This window comes from Cyprinodon variegatus, unplaced genomic scaffold, assembly GCF_000732505.1.
Source record: "Cyprinodon variegatus isolate N-32 unplaced genomic scaffold, C_variegatus-1.0 Scaffold469, whole genome shotgun sequence".
Lineage (NCBI taxonomy): Eukaryota > Metazoa > Chordata > Actinopteri > Cyprinodontiformes > Cyprinodontidae > Cyprinodon > Cyprinodon variegatus.
The window spans coordinates 548432-566638 of record NW_015150922.1 but is presented as its reverse complement, the minus strand read 5'-3'; the positions used below and the strand labels follow the sequence as shown (position 1 = coordinate 566638).

The 18207-nt window shown below is 36.6% G+C and overlaps 1 protein-coding gene across 16 annotated transcripts in view; it reads left to right on the top strand.

Moving 5' to 3' along the window:
* The window catches only part of LOC107094191 (receptor-type tyrosine-protein phosphatase delta-like), a 213406-nt gene that overhangs the window by 119601 nt on the left and 75598 nt on the right, over nt 1-18207 (top strand). For all 16 annotated transcript variants that reach the window (XM_015389642.1, XM_015389649.1, XM_015389647.1 and 13 more), the window contains 2 exons: nt 13090-13235; nt 16630-16771. In XM_015389642.1, the coding sequence (XP_015245128.1) occupies nt 13090-13235; nt 16630-16771 (288 nt within the window). The remainder of the gene's footprint in view (nt 1-13089; nt 13236-16629; nt 16772-18207) is intronic.

Genomic DNA, 18207 nt, shown 5'->3' with positions numbered 1-18207 from the left:
TTATGCACAATTTATTCATAGGTTTTGGATAAGTTAGACACCACGACTTATGAGTAACTAATAATTAACGTGTGTCAATGAACACATAATGTTGATGTGTTTCAGTGTACTTCAGCATGATTAGAACTTATACAAAATTACCCATAGCTTATCCAACGTATGCCAGCATTATTTGCCAAAATTTGTGTATGTCAGCATACGCTGTCTAAATCATCAAGTTATGACAACGCCATGAGACATTAACAATACAGCACACGTGATTTAAAGGAGATACCTTTCAAAACCTGAATTTACACACTCACACACCATCATGGTGAGCCAAATTGTAGCATCTGCTGCCCTGGAGCTTACTGACAGAAGCAAAGCTGCTGTATACAGGCGCCACTGAGCCTTATGACTATCAGTGGTCGGAGAGAGCTCTCTGATTTCTCTGTCTCAGATCACGAAGAGACACAACAGTTGAGAAACTCTGAGCATATTAGAGCTACAACTTGAAAGGAGTGCTTGTAGAGAGGTTGTCCGTTGCTCTGTCGGAGCCTGAACTGAAGCTGGGATGAGACCAGATTTAGTTCATAGAGAGAGCTTTCTGATTTCTCTGCTTGGGATCATAAGAAGACACAAAAGTTGAGGAAGTCTGAGTATTATATTTGAGGTTGTTGATATCTTTTTCTGAAACTTGAAAGGAGACTAAATCAAGCTTTAGTACATCTTATTGTTCCAGAGGAAACATTTACACCCCAATGCTTTGGATCTAACTCCATCCATCTCCCCATCACCTTTGTGGCAAAGATAACCTCTTAAGAACCGTGTCATTGTAGGTTCCTACTTGAAACTCTTTTAAAAAAACAACCAAGATTTCAACATTTAGTTTGATGGGCTTTTTTTTTTTTTTTGGTTGATACCAACCACTTCTAATGTGCTGAGTTACTAAACAGGACATTATTGCTTAGTGTTATGTGCCTCTGTGAAATCATTTATGCATGTCTGTTTTTATATGTTCATGCAGGAAAGCACGGGTAATGCTCAGTTCAGATGAGATTAGACCAAGATAAGCATCCAGAATTATGTAAGGTCTATGGTCTCTTGATGCTGATGGATGGGGTAAATTGAGGATTCACGGGGATGGGCTTAAGTAAGTAAGAGATTAGAGGTTTCTGACCTGGGAATCTGTTAGGGCATGAAAAAGAATCAGGTTGTTTTTTGTTTTATTTTTTGGTAGATTGCATTTCCCCTGTATGATTGTTTGATATTGCTTAAGTCGGAGATAAATCAGCGATAAAGCCTGAACCACAGCACAAAATGTCACAATAACTCCGCTCATATAGATAGCTTTGGCTTTGTATCCGTTATTATAAGACTAGATGCTTCCAGTGCTACAGGAGTTAGTGAAGATTATCACACAGTTTTGGAGTAAAAATATTTCCTTCTTCATTTATTTAAAGGGAAAGATATGCTTTCTTTGACTACAGAGATATTATGTAGTAAAACATTATAGAGTATAAATTTTAGTTTGTCTGGATTAGCAAATCAGTCCCACAGCAGGAGTAAATTCTTCAAATGCACACACCAGGGAAAAAATCAATTCAATTTAATTCAAAAATACTTTATTAATCCCAAAGGGGGAAAAAATGTTTCAGTAACTCTTAGGAAGTTATTCAGTGATATGTTATAGCTGTTGAAAAAGGGAGTTTGAGAAAAAAATTGCAACAATCAAATTTGGAGATGTGAATTTTAATCAATTCCAATTTCCAATTAAAGATTCTAATGTAAAACAATTTAAGAACAAAAGTAAAAATGTGTTCTTAATTCAGCTACCACAGCAACATTTTAAGGATTTCTTTCTTATCAGTGCTCAAAGGAAATCAATTTCCATCTGAGATTTGAAGTGGTGACATTTTGAGTCCATATGTTGTCTTATTGGATCTACTTTTCTTTTCTTTTTTTGGCACTTTCAGGGCTGAGATTGCCCTGTCCATTTTCTCTTAATTTCCATACCTTTCACAGGAGGTAAACAGCATTCTGCAATGTCTGTTCAGATTACAGAAAGAGATTTATATTCAGATAATAAAATTGAGATGTGTCATGTGTTTACATCAAATTCATGCCAACACTACCAAAGTGAAAATACTAACAATCTAGTAGACAATTTGGTCTGTTGATCTTTAAAGTATAAGTGATGTAAAAAGTACTTTAACCTCCAAGACTGAAATATGGCTTCCAAAGGAGAAATGTTAATGTGAGAGGAAAAATGAAATAAATATTAAATGGAATAATGAAAGAAGACAGATAGGAAAGAAGAATGACAGGACACAAACTTTGAAGAAATGGCATTAGTAATATCTTCATGAAATGAAAAACATTTTTTCTTTCTCCTTTTTTCTCTTTCCATTCTTTTAACTTACCGGGAAAACATTCAAATGAAATTCCAGGTGTAAAAGCCTTTAAAGGTTCAGATGCAGATGTTGATGGAGATGATGCTAAATAAAAATATGACACAGCATTGCAGGACATAAGAAAACTTTTTTGGGAACCCACTCTGAGCATGCATGAGGCCGTATAGGTTGATGTATAGCATAAATGCTTTGAAAGTCAAAAAAATTGTTATCAATCATGCAACAGTATGTTTCCACTAAAGGTGACAGAACTGGGTCACATCTGAAACACCCACATATGTATCAGATCCCATCATTCTTTCACACCCAACCTAAAATATTTATCAGTCAGGATACCCTTCCTGTTCTTTCCAGCTATGATGTGTTTCAAACTGTTGGCGCAGGCCAGATTAAGTCGATGGACATGAATGCTTGGTATTTCGACACCTTCGTTTCTCTGTTTCTGCATCCAGGCTGCACAGAACAGATGCTATCAGCAGCTATAGCATAGCTGTGCACCCATCTGTGAGAAGAAGAATGTGATTACCTTAGCTTAGCATTAGCTAAACAGGTGCAATCATCTGTGAAGAGGCCTGGATAGCATTAGCTTAGCTCAAACGTTGCTGAGCGCTGGTATGGAACTAATGCACTGGGACCAGCACTGAGAAACCCTCTGTTCCCCTTCATGGGAAGCCAGATCTGACCCAGTAAAGTTCTATAGCCAGTGGGTTGCCCATGTGTTTCTAATGACCTGTGCATAAAAGAGGATCCTGTTTGATTAATTCCTCCCGTTGTGTTTCTAGCGAATTAACCCTGATTAAGTCAGCACTAGCCAGACCCTCCGGCTGCTGTGGGTGATTAAGAGCAGCCCTAATTGGACATGCATAACTATAGGCAATAAAAGCTCATTCTATCCTCTTCTGTGACATCACTGTTAACTTCATAGTAATAATTTTTATGATACTATAATGTCACAGAACAGATGGGATTGTTTTATTTATTAATAATATATATGCAACCATAAGGTGATATTTCAAAGGTGCTAGGATGTAATATACACAATGAAAATGACTAAACTCATCAATTTGAACTCAGACATATAAAATTGAATTACTGATATTAAAAAACCTGAGTAATAGCTTTATCAAATTCCACCTATTTATTTCTGCATAATTTAACTCTCTATGTCAGATTGGCCCATTTTGCCAAATGTTTTCGTTTTAAAATCTATGTTTTCTGCAAATGGATGAAAGGCTCACGAGTTTGCTGGGTCCAGGAATCCATTTTCATTACCAGCCTGAAAGCGAGTAGCGGATCATTTGCTCTTAATTTGTCGGTTTGAAGTTAATGTGTTTTAAGTTATGGTCCTGGCCAGCCGCCCACCCATTCTTCAGACTAACGACTCATGGTTTAGTTCCCTATTGGCCTCATTCCTGAGCTCATCTGAAGGACCTAATTCAGTTCATGTTTGGGAATCGTTTACTTAACACTCAGAGCCAATTAAAGTTTCCTTAGTACGAGTCATTAGATGCTACAGCTATGGCTTCAGAATATATAGTTTTTCCTATCTGATTAAGACTTTTTAAACTCCTCTTGTATACTCTCAAACAGTCCAAACCATTGAATTTATTAAAAAAAATCTGATTAAGTACTCTTTTTAAATAATGACTTTTAAGCTCATTTTATCACACATTTTATTGTAGTTATGTATTGAAATTGATGTTGAATTTGTTTTTTAACATGTTTTAATGTAGAAAGTTTGATAATAAGGATTTAGCAACAATAAGTTTACCCTACTATAGCCACATATGTTCATAGTTTCTTAACCACTATTAAAATGATATAGTTATCAGAAAAATAAATAAAAAAAATTTTTTCAAGAAGTGCAGGTTTCTGCTGTCGTGAAAATGTTTAAAATTGTGACTACCCCCTTTTTTCCATTAAACTGAATCAATAAACTAGTTTATCTGTGCTTCTCTTGGCTGTTTTGGTTTTTATCTAAATAATATTTTAGCTATTATACCTCATTTTAGTAAATAATGTTGCCCTTTCTAAATGGCTGCTACTACTGTTTCCTGATGTGTGATTCAAGTAAAATAAATTAATCTCAAAGATACTTTATTGATGCCAAAATGGAAATTGAATGAGTTAAATAAAATTCACAAAATAAAAGATTAAATCATCTTGTGTAATTTACAAAGCATTGTTACAACTCAGTGTGCTGTAACCACTTTGTTTTCATTGTGTTTCAAGCCCGACTTATTTTTTCCAGTTATTTTATTTCTCAAACAAATCAAAAGGCCTTCGAAGATGCACAGAATCTTGACACATTATGCACAAAAATATTTCTCCCTAAGGGTTTCTGCAAGCATCTGCTCTTACAAACTTGACTTCTCTCAAGTGTCCCTTTCGGTAAGGAAACCATCTGGCAGCAGCAGTTTGTCCCCGTAGTCCCCCATCCATTTATTAGCTTCCGTTAGTTTTACTCTTTGTTTTCAGACTCTCTCTGAAGATAGCGTCCATCAGTACATTTCATTTCGGCTCGGATGCATTGTTCCTTTGTGTTCAGAGTTACCCTCTGAAAATGTTTGGCTCATTTTTAAGCCATCTCCAAAGAAGGAGAGCTGGATGTGTAATCCTTGCCATCTGTTGAGCAGAAAAATGCTGATAATGCTCAATTTCACCCAAGTTTCTCTTTTGGATCTTGCATTTAGTTCAAATCAGCAGATACTTGAAAACATCAGTTACATGTAATGTCTTTAATTCTGCTGATTAGTTTACATTTCACAAAAAATGAAACAGTAAATATTAGAGAAGGTTTCCTTTTTTTCATTTCATTTTTCTTCAGCCTGTTCTCCGTTGGCCTACATGTCTGTTGGTCCAGTGCTTAATCCTGTCAAGCACTACAATATCAAAAAGTAAAGCCTGCAATGATCACAAACAAAATACCAAATAGTTAGAGCATGCTGACACAATAATGAAAGAAAAAAAGAGAGGCAGAAGGAGGATATAGAATCAGAGCAAAGGATTGGGGGCATGTAAAAGAGAAAATGCACAAGGAGATAAATGGAAATAAAGGGAGACATTAAAAAAAAGAGGAACCAAGATAGGTGCACTGTGGTGCAACTGGTTGATCTCTTTTTCTAACCCCAACCTGCAGATACACGTTTTATAAACTCAGTCAATGTGAACAGATGACTTATGTAACACCCCAGAGATGGAAGGAGGAGATGGGGGAACGAGAAACATGGAGGGGGAGGAGGAAAGGGGTTGAGAGGGGAGCAGCTGCAAAGCAGGAGGAAGGAGTTATTCAGAGAATTAAGAGTGAGGAACACAGATAAGTGTTAGACTTAAGGAACCTTGGAGAGTGAAACAGGAGACGTAGTATGAAGAAGCTGGATAGATAAAGAAAAAACTGAGAGATAGGGGAAAAAAAGCAATTGGAAGACCTAGCAAGCCTGTTAGCATGGCTCTGCTGGCTTTACACTTTTCATTTGTTTTGTGGGGGAGAGATTAGTAAGAGGATTAAGAGAGAGATTCCCCCGCTCCTCATTCTTTTCCTTTCCCCTCAGCCTTCCCGTGTTTCACTCGCACATTCCCTCTCTCCTGCAGCACGCACCCACTCTCACTGTAATGGCATGCGTGAGAAGTTAGTGTGTGCATGAAATGGCAAACTGCACACGTTATGGCCCCAAATGGAAGATATTACATTATTATCTTTTAATCTGCAGACTTATATTTTATGCATGATCAGTCGGAAAGGTAGCCAATGCAGTGTCAAAAATATGAAATTACAATAATTATGTTCCCTTGGCAACTTTCAAGAGTATAAGAGAAATAGGCATGGATTACATACAACGGCGTGAAAATACGCATAAGCAAAGACACAATTTCTTCCACAGTAAAAATGAAAAATTATTAAGGTTGAGGTAAGTTAGTGAAAAAAATTTGTCATGGCACACAAGATGTGGTATTATGCAGTTGAGTTCACAAGAATGAGCAATATTGTACATGAGGTAAAAACTAAAAATTACAATATCTGTTCTAAGAATAAACTGAACTGAACTGAATTAAAAGCTGTGCTTAAAATCAGTAATCCCTCTTGAATAAATCCAAGTTTAATTAGTGACATGTTTTATTTTTCATGCTTTTTAAATCATCAGATGGTCCAATGTCAAATAAGCATGTATTATCGCATCAGAAAAAAGATTCCACAAATCTCAGTCTTTGCTTTGAAGGATATCTCTTCAGTGTTAACGTTTGATCAGTCTAAGTGTTTTAGATTTTGTAACACACAATAACAAAGGTAGCCCACACATAAAAAAAAGAAAGAAAATGGAATTACGCTTTCCTTAATTACAAGTATACCAGAAATGTTGTTAGCAGCTAATTATTAGTCAGTCTGGTTAGCCAATTGGGGTATTCTCAAAGAATAAATTGCAAATACAAACCTTTCATATCTAATACGTTTTTTCTGTCTTTTGTTTTCCCTTTTTTATCAAATACTTATAGTGGGCTGCTTAGTGGAGCAGTGGTTAGCACTGACAAATATATGCTGATCCTTTTATCAAGTGAAACTTTCTGGTATGATTTAAAACAAATATTTTTGCTGACAAATCTCTGATTGGGAGGCTGCACAATGGGTAGCACTGCTGCCTTGCAGCAAGAATGTTCCGGGTTAGATTCCCGGTCCGGGGTCTTTCTGCATGGAGTTTGCATGTTCTCCCTGAGCATGCGTGGGTTCTCTCCGGGTACTCCGGCCTCCTCCCACAGTCCAAAAACATGACTGTTAGGTTAATTGGCTTCTCTAAATTCTCCTTAGGTGTGTGTGAATGGTTGTTTGTCCTGTTTGTCTCTGTGTTGCCCTGTGATGGACTGGCGACCTGTCCAGGGTGTACCCCGCCTCTCGCTCATTGACAGCTGCAGATAGGCTCCAGCACCCCTAGCAGCCCCACTTAGGTCCCGGTTAGAAGATGGATGGATGGATGGATGGATGGATGAAATACTTATAGTGCTTTCACATAAAAAAATGGGAAAGTCATGACTTCAGCAGTAGTGTGACTGGAGGCCTTTAACCTGAGAGGTAATCCTTTTTTAGACAACAACCGTATTTTTGGTGATAACACAACCAAATGTTGCTGACTACTATTTTTATTTTTTTATATTGTGCTACATTGCAAAATTAGATTATTATAGGCAAAGAGTTTCACACTGAAAGCCCTCACCATAGTGTGTGGCTTTTGACCAAAATTGACCTCCCTTTGATAAAAAATATTGCCGTGTTTTATTGCCAGATCTTGTTACATCCAGGTTAATTACAATAGTATCATCACAAAAGATCCACTTCTGAATATAGAAAGGAATTGACTTTTGGTATCACAAGTTTTCTAAGTAAATTTTTTGGCATTTAACTGTATGTGGAAAAAGAAATATCAGTGAGTGCAGCTTAACCTGCCAGAGCATTTTGTTCCCTCCCTACAGTTATTTTCTCTTGATCATTTCTCTAGATTCATTCTTCCAAGTTTCCTTTTCCTTATGCATTTCTTTCTTCTCTGGAATTCACAGTTGTTCATTAATTTGAATGTGAAATTATTTGTCTTGTGCAATTACTCGCTTGTATCCAGGTGGTGAGCGTTTTGTAAAAGCTCATAAAGCTGCATGCGAGGTGGTACTTGGCTGTGAAGCACTTAGGTTTACAGTTAATTGGTTGCTTTTCTCTTATTGTTTGGCGTCACATCTGGTTCCCCTTCTGCGTCTCCTCCTTTCCTGCTCGTTTTCCTCTCTCCATTCTCATCTGTTCTTCTCGATTGCTTTTGGCTTTTCTCTTAATTTCCCCTTACTATTTTCCTGTTTTTTTTCCTCCCCCTCTCTGAACAGCTTAGCTTTTCTCCTTCCCCCCCTCCCGCCTTTTAAACAGCAAAAAGCAATTTCTCTCCCTTTGTCAGGGCGCTTGGCGGTAAGCCCTTAAGTAGGGATTTTCTGGTTTGGCTGGAATGCCATTAGAGCTGGTGGTGACGCGCCGTGACTGACGGGACGAATCTTTTTGATGTTGTGATGTCACAATCCAGCGGAGGCTGGGGTTATGATATTGTTGCCGTCCCCAGAACGCGAGGCTTTAGTGGTCATGTCAGAAGTAAGTCTTCATAAATCCTTTATGGCACAGAAATATTAAGCTTCTTTGGTGATACAGGGACAGAGGGAAAACATGATGGGAGCATCCACACACATACACGGAAGAAGACACACACACAGACACAAAGCCACCCACATGCGTGTCTAAACTGGGAGATGGGTTGTAGGTGTATTCCAAGTAGTGTAACACAGACTTAAAATAAACTGGGTTGCTTAGAGATTATAAAGTGCTTCTTAAGCATTTAGCTATGACACATAGAATCATGATATCCCATAATTTAAGGCTGCAAATAATGATTATTTTGCAAATCTATAAATCTGTCGATTATTTTTTTTTTACAAAATGAAACCAGGTTCAACTTTTCCACTTGAGGAGTTCTGCATATTGAGCACATTAAAAGACGATAAAGGTTTTTTATCTTAAATGCAAAACATTTATATATATTTTTTTAAAATAATTTTGATATAATTATTGCTCTGAATGGGTTGTTCTGTCCGCTAAACCATATTTTAAAGCTTCTACATTCAATTTAACGATTAATGAATTACTAAGTTAGTTGATGATTATTTCAGTAATTGATTAATCACCATTAATCCAATTAATTGTTTCAGCCCTACCATTTTTTATTTTTTTGTTTTATGTACTCTAATAATCCTAGTGGGAAATTACTGCATTTAACCCATCCCCTTGGGGAGCAGTGGGCTGCCATTGTGCGGCGCGTGATTATAATACTGATTTCAGAGCTAGAAAATAATAGAATGGAAATATTTGTTATTGATTCTAATGAGAGATCCATCCATCTTCCGTCACACTTATCTCTGCTGGTGTCGCAAGGGGTGCTGATGCCTATCTCCAGCTGCCAATGGGCGAGGGGCGGGGGCTACACCCCTTGACAGGACAAACAACCACTCACACAAGGAGAATTTAGAAAAGCCAATTATCCTAACAGTGATGTTTTTGGACTGTGGGAGGAAGAGAGAACCCGCACATGCACAGGGAGAAGAGAACATGCAAACTCCATGCAGAAAGACCCCGGACCGGGAATTGAACCCGGAACATTCTTGCTGCAAGATAGCAGTGCTTCCCATTGCGTCACTGTGCAGCCTCCCAAAGAGAGATTTGTCAGCAAAAATGTTTGTTTTAAATTATACCCGAAGTTTCAGTTGATAAAAGGATCAGCATATATTTGTCACTGTTTGGGTCACAGTATCATGGTATATGTTCAGATATGATAACAAAATCATATACACATGTCAAGTTTAGACCTACACTTTAGTGTGCATGATGCTTTAAGTATTAAGATTTGCTTTGAAGCAGTAATTTAATACTCTGTTGTAATTTTGGCTTCCTGCATTCATGATCTCCTCTCCAATAATACATTTAGCTGGTAGGCCTTGGCAATTCACTGTATTAGCAATATAATTGTAATTTTTAAATTGCAGAGGTTCTCAAATTTGGTTTATTACATAAAACAAGAGTAAAACACTGACTTTCTTACTCCTGGGCTTTAGGCTGCAGTTATATGCTTAAAGTTTAAAGTGGGATTGCCACCACACAAAAGGGGAAATTGATTTGTAGCTAACCCACAGTAGTCATTACGTTGCCACACAACAGTAAAACTGAAATCACATTGGACTCTACATGCAAGATTTCAATGTTATGATAACAATAAAAGCCTGAAGTGAAACATCTAATGTGCTTGTGTGCAAATGAATACCAAAATAAAACCACAAATGCAAAAATAGAGTTAGAAAAAAATTCCAATTTTTATTTTTGGCGAACTCATTCAGCCCTATTGGCCAGTTGATTGGATTTCCGGTGATACAAACAAATTATACCTGCTTCATGCAGAAAGATTTTAAAATTGTATGTCAGGTTTTTAAATCTGAGACCCCTGATAAATCGGGTTTGTCCCTACAGTGTAAGGTGTACAAGCTTGGTGAGCACAACACACCACACACAAAAAGATTTCACCAAGAATGAACCAATGTTAAATGAATAAACTAAAAACATAAAAACATAGTCAAAAAAAGGTAACAAATTAACACAGATATAAATGTACTTTTCATAATTTATTAACAAATAAGCAGAAAAAAAAAAGATTGGACTAGATTGGATATCAAATCACTGTTATCCGATCCAGGTATAGGATCACTGCATCTCAATCAATTTTAACAGAGAAAGAAAATTAAACAAAGAGAAGGTATTGGATAAAGGACTGGCTCTCGTTGCTACACTGATATCGGTGTGTGTTTTTGTTTTATTGTCGCTGTGTTTTCATCACCTTGCTTTCTGATTGACTATATTCAACAGGCTGCGTCCTTGTTTGTCCTCTGGGGACCAGCCAACATGTTGAATATCCCTGATTTGAGGTCAGAGCAGTTCCAACACCCTTCTGAGCAGACTGCACACACAGCAGGATTATCTCATAAGATTATCCTTAGACCATCACGATAATCAGAGCATCCTTAAGAATGTCGGAAGGGGAAGATCAGGTCAAAATTCCCCAGAATTGTCTTGCCATTTGAACCAGGCAATATATAGTGACTGAAATGCTAAAGCTGAGCGAAGGAGATATGATAGTAGAAAAGTTTTTAAATGTAATGAAAAGTTGGGATTAATTGTAATCTTTAATTGCTTACCAACAACAATATTACAGTATAATGTTTTCCAGATATCATGGTTTATATATGTAATTTCTTGTGCTAAAACCTGAAAAGCAAAATGTTTTCATACATTAATTACAATAATATATATTGATCATTATGTCATAAAAATGTTATAGATCCAAACTTTCCCTAAAACAAAGGATACGTCTTGACTTATTTGTGAAAACAGGAATGAAAAAAAAATCATGATGTTTCTCTTTTAAACCACTGAGGACTGGTTGTGTTATTTCTTTTCTTTCTTTCTTTTTTTTTGTGGAATTTTTAGTTGTGTTTTAAAATGCGTTCCTGAAATAATTCAATATTACTGATCATATTTTGCTTCTTTGGTGGTTCATATCCAAATCATTGGGTTTGGGGGTTTCTTTCCCCTTGGCCTGTTATGCACAAGTGAAAAGAAGACATATGCAGTGTTTTCAATGTTTGTTTTAAATCTCCATTCTTCATCCACAGCTGCCCTCATTCCCCATCTGCTGGTAACTGTTGAGAAATAATCCAGTGAATGCAGGAAAAATCAATCTTTAACACTTAGCCACTAAAGTTTCAGGTAAATCTTTGTCTGAATTAAAGGATAGTATCAAATAGCATGGAGACACCCAAGCTTAAAAAAAAACGTATCTATAAGTACATAATTATCATAAATTACAAGTGATATATTTTAGCTAACTGCAAAACAGTTGCATTACAGTAAACTGGAGGTAGCTAAGACAATTGGTCCTGAACTCTTCCTAAGTGTAGTGAGTGGCGGTAGCACTGGTATTACAACTGAAATATATTTCAAACTGCTGAATTTTTCCTTGTTGTAAGATAGAAATATGGGCTTTTTTTTCACCTATCTGACTGACAGTGTGACACAAATCTGTTCCGTGCTCCATCAGGATTTTTAGAGGAATTCAGTTTTTTTTTTTTTTTTTATAAACTATTATGTTAAAACTTTGGTCCTTACTCAGTTGATATATTTCTGCTCCACCATTAGCAGGTTTATTGTGATGGTATTACAGATGTGTATACATATTTTTTGCAATTGTCAAGTCGTGTGCAATGAGTAACAATTATATAAATGAAGGTGTGTGCAGGCACATGTTAATGTGTATATTCATGTTTATATGTGCATAAATGTATTTATTTGCTCAAGTAATGGTTAAGTAGAAATTCAGAAAATTGTTGTATTTTACAGCATATAGGAAGGAGAAGGGGTATGATTAGATACGTTTCACTTCTCTATAAACCTTTCCAACAGAGTTGTCAAAAGTATTAATTTTTATTACTCAAGTAGAAATATAAATCCTGCTGTTTTAAAACTCTTTTGTAGAAGATAGTGTATCAACTTTTAACTCAAGTAAAAGTCTAAAAGTACCATTTTTAATCCTACTTAAAGTGTAAAACTAAAAGTAACGCAAGAACCTATGAAAGAAAAAAATTTCCACAATTCTGGATGTTAACTTCCTTATGCTTAATTTTCAAAAGTCCCAAATTTAACTTTGCATCATCTTGAAAAACAATTTGTTTTGGCATGTAGTGAACACCAAGTTGGTGCAGTACCAAGTCCAACCTCAAAGAAATTAATTGTCGAAACTCATGAAACTAATGAAACTCATTATTTTGATGGTTTTTATATTTTTTTATATATCAAAAGGCCATGATAAAAAGTAGCTTACATGTAACAAAACTAAGGAGTCTATTCTTAATCTGTAAGAAGTACAAGTACAAATTAAACATAATAAAATAAAGTATAGATAGCTTCTACTTAAGTAAGGTAAGGAAGTATTTGACACTTCGGCTTTCCAGAAATAAGAACTACATTATACATGTAATGTATTTACGTATATCATTAATTACACACCATGTTTGCATGTTTTACATATTGCATTTTACAGATATTTCCATACTTATTCTTGTAATTATCTTTCCCTCACAGCTCCACCTAGATTCACAAGAACTCCAGAGCACCAAACTGGAGTGCAGGGGGGAGTGGCTTCCTTCGTATGCCAGGCAGCAGGAGATCCACAGCCCAAGATTGTTTGGAATAAGAAAGGCAAAAAAGTCAGCAACCAGAGATTTGAGGTATGACACGCTATTGTGACGTCTTCTATCGCTGTTAAATATACAGGTTAGCATCTGATGACAGAGGTCAAAACAGAAGCTCATTGATTGGACTGTTGTTTACTGGAGACTTTATTACAGGTTGAACTGACCATTTCCGGGCTGTAGCTTCATAATTAATGGATTAATGGCTGGGCATGGGAGACATATCCATCTCCTCTAACTCACTCTAGTGAAAGAGCGTCTTCTTTCATACCAGCCTATAGTCTGTGATGATCCATATGTTTTGCTATTGCTTTGTGATACTTAACGCTAAATCTTTGAAAACCCTAATAACTAAAGTTATCTTAATAAAGCTGGTCACCAGAATTATTTGTACGATCAGCCAAACTCCCTTTAGATATAGTCGGTGACAAAAGTCTATAAATGTGTCATGGTAGTTTCTCTTAGTTGTTTTTCTATTCTTTTTTAAATCTGCCCTCTGAGAAACAAGCTTTCACACACACACGTTGTGTCACACTAAATACAGGGTTAAATGCAGAGGTTTCATTTCATTGCTTTGTACTTGTGACAATTGTAATGAAAATAAAGTAGAATTGTTCTCCTATTATTCTTCTTCTATTAATTTCCCAGTAATTCATATGGCCTAACCGTGACCATTGCCCTAACCCTAAACATTACCAACACCTACCTAACCCTAAACTTAACCTAAACTTTAGAGTTTAGACCCTAAATTAGCTTGCATTCAATACAAACCTAACCATAACCATAACCTCATCCTAAAAATAAATAACCTCATCCTTAACCATGAAAACATTCGGATCTGCCACATTAGGACCAGCTTTTTGGTCCCTGTAATGCCTGTTGGTTGTCAGAAGGTCAGCAAATATACCAAAAAAGCTTCTAAATAAGTAACATATACAACTACACACACACATATCCCTCAAGTTACAGCACATCAGGAAAACAGTCACAGCTTTTCTTTTATTTCTATTTCCCAGTTCCTTTCTGTTGTTTTATTCTCCTTTTTATGTGTTTTAATAAATTCCTCTTTCAATGATTTGTTGTCAATGAGTTGTTTGGAGAACTCCATGGATTTCAGGAAAAATTAGCAGGAACAGGATCAAACAAATGGAAGAACTTTTTATAAAAAGATCAGAGCACAAAGTTTTATCTTTTCACTTAAAACATTAAGTGATAATTTAAAGAAAAGTTTTTTTTAAACATTCATATGAAATGGTGATTGCAGAGATGATTTTCCAGACATGTTGCATTAGATGGCACTTGATTAAATAATTTATATCGAGGACACAAATGCATCACAATCCCACTTCTTGGGAAAGATACCGTTTACATTTGATAACGGTTCCCGCTACTATAGAATCGGTGAGGCTAACATCATCTTTAATTGTTATGCAGCCCCCTCACGCAGGTTGCCTGCTACAGAGAACAAAGTTCTAAAAGATGCAGGCATGCTAATGGTGCTGAATGCAGAAGCTGTAGCCGTAGTTCCAAGGCTTTAAAAAATTGTGCATTCCTCCGCCATGACAAAAATTGTGCGCTTAACCAGGTGCTTCCTTAGATTAGTAATGCACCCGCCGCTGGCCTTGCAGAATAGGCCGCGAAAATCACAGGAAGTGTAATTTGCATCGCATTTTGAAAATTGGAGCCATATTCTGGAGCTCTTTGCTTAGCCATCCTTCCTTTATTCACTGTACCAGTGGGTTCTGTTGCATCACACTTTTGCCTGTTCTATGCAGTGTTGAAGTTACCCACTCCTTCATTCCCTCTGTATCAATGATCAGTTTAGGTACTAAAACAAAGGACTGTTTGGTTTCACGTAAACAGGTATCTATTGCAATGACAGAATTCATTACTTACAAAAGTACTGAATTTAGTACCCATTCCCAGCCTGTCTGTGCCATAGTGAAGTCCATTCCTCTCTCACCATCACTGCTCACAACAGATGCAGAAACAAACCCATTTCTCTGCAGTCAGAAGTTGGTTTTTGAAAACTTATCTGAATGTTTCCCGCATTCAAAGATGCAACAAAAAAACTACCAGGTGGAAAAACTGAGATAAATAAATAAGGAATAAATATTACTATTCATGTTTTGATAATCAGAATTGCCATCTTTGCTCTTCTCTTTAGTTTTACCATCCATGACAGCATCCATGAGACTTGAAAGTCAGACTCTAGCTTAAACGTGAAGGGTTAAATCGCTCGTGGATTATATGCCACTTTAACTGCTCAGAATCTGTCAAAATCAGTCCCCCACAGTGTTCCTTAATGCTTATGGATCATATGCCCCTTGTGATGTCATCAAGAGCAAAATACTTTAAACTTTGTATTTTATCAAACCTTATGATGGAGATTCATAATTAAGTCTATCAAGACCTATTTTAGTAAATAGAATATAATTCTGAATGATAGGTCAAATATGATAGTGTTTATTTATCATGAAAAATTCCAATAGTTAATACATTGTAATATTGACAGCTGATATTTAGCTTAGCACTGGGAGCTGAGAGATCTGTTTTAGTCACAAACGGTGTGCTTTGAAGCTCAAAAGATGCAATCAGTTTTCTTGCTTTTCTACTTCAAAGGTTGCACAGGTGTGAGAAATGCCATGTTCTTCAACTCTCCTATAAGTCAGATGATGCCTTGGGCTACAGTCTGTGAGATTCTTATACGCTCAGCCTTATTAGTTTCCTAAAGGCATTCAACCTTTGCCCCACCCCTCCCCCCACCCCCCCTTCACACTGTGCCCAGGATGCTCTCGACTGTAAGTTGCAGGTTTAAGTTAGCCTCTCTTGTTTCTTGTTTATGACCAAATCACTAGAGCAGCTCTTTTATTTTTAATCCAGACCTTTATGAAATTTGAGTCATCACTGCTGCCCTGCTGGGCAGGACTTGTTATGGGATTTATCATTATTGGATTTCCGTCAGTAGAAAATGTCCCAGAATTTTGAATCCAGATCAATTACATGTGTATTAAGCTTATGCAAGAGCAGTTATAATGCAGCATATATTTATTTTTTTTTAAAAGCATCCCAAATTATTGCATATTCAAGAAGAACACAATAAATGGGCGAAAGTCATTTCCATGTATTTCTGCCCCATAAAGTTACCCAGAACAGTGGATGATTACAGGTTCCCAGAATTTTTTTGATGTACTTTTCTTTATAAGGATGATGGGAAAAGGGTTTTTAAAGTTGTTTCAGTAAAAAAATAGTTTGAAAACATTAAAGAGAAAAGCTAAGTGTCGCGGCTGTGTCACTGAAATATTTAATCAGATTGTAGGAATAAAATTACCAGCTGCTTTATTCTCAAACAATTCATTTGAATAAGCTAAATATTTAATTCCATTAAACTTGCAGAACGTTGAATTTATTCTTTTTTTTACATTACCAGGTGATAGAGTTTGACGATGGGTCGGGTTCTGTCCTGAGGATCCAGCCACTGAGGACCCCCAGAGATGAGGCGATTTATGAATGTCATGCCTCCAACTCAGCAGGAGAGCTTACTGCTACCACTCGACTCAGTGTCTTAAGAGGTCAGTTTGGAAGCATTTGCTCATTGTACTCCAGCAGCCCCTCAAATCTGGTCACTATTAAGCCTCCTCTTTGCCTGCCCAGATGTTAGGGTCAGTTAAACATCTCCTTTCTCTTCTTTCATGCTGGTAAAATTATAACGAATGTCTTAACAGGAACATAAAGTGTCTTTAATGTAAGATATGTAATTTTTTTCACAATGTTTTGAAGGAATAATAAATATACTGTTCAAAACAATAAAAGGGGTATGTAAACAATACAAAATAACTTCAAATAAATCTAACTTCTGTGAAATCAAACTGTCCACTTAGGAAGCAACACTGAAACACAATGAATTTCACATGCTGATGTGCAAATACAATAGTCAACAGGTGGAAATTATTGGCAATTAGCAAGACACTCAATAAAGGAGCGGTTCTGTGGGTGGGGACCTCAGACCACTTCTCTACTCTACAACCCACACAGTTGGCTCAGGAAGTGCTGCTCATCCAGGATGGCACGTCAATATGAGCTGTGGCAAGAAGATTTGCTGTGACTGTCAGCGAAGTGTCCAGAGGCTATAGGCGCTACCCGGAGAAAGACCAGTACACTAGGAGACGTGAAGGAGGCTGTAGGAGGCCAACCACCCAGCAGCAGGAACGCTACCTCTGCCTTTTTGCAAGGAGGAACCAGAGGATTGTTAGACCTGCATACGGACATCTAGCAGGCCACAAATGTGCATGTGTCTGCACAAACTGTTAGAAACTGACTCCATGAGGATGGTATGAGGGCACAATACTGAATTTCATTCAGATCTGTTTAAGGGACATTACATCAAAGCTAGATCAACCTTTAGTGTTTTTTTCCAAATCCGGACAACCATTGCTTAGTCAATATTATTTTATTGACACACTTAAGTAAGACCCTTTAAAGCCTGCCATCCCTGCAACCAAAGCTGTGGGGTCTTTTAATGTTTGTTTGGACTTTACCTTGGCTGTTCTAGTACATTAATCTAGCTTTCATATGAACTATTGTAGTTTTTGTACTTCTTTTATGTGCAGGATTGTTGAACCTCTCCTCTCATTTATTCCCAAAACTGTTGGAGCCTCTATGAGGTCCTCTATCAGTGGCCCCATCTCCATATCTCTTAGCTATGACTGCCTCCCCTGCTTCTCCTTTTTTTCCAGGCAAACCAAAAAACAGGATTTATGCTTGGACAAAATTATGCCTGTAAAAGCATTAGTTAATTCTGAGTTTATTTCGGACTATGAATGCAAATCTTCCATTTTGTTTTAAATTTGCATACTAAAAATAAATTCACACTTGTAATTTAATAATACATTTAATAATATTTTTTAATTAATAAAAATATACCAAATGATCAAATGACCATAGAGTAAAATAAAATATTGATTTTGAATATTTATTTAAAGAGTATATATATATATATATATATATA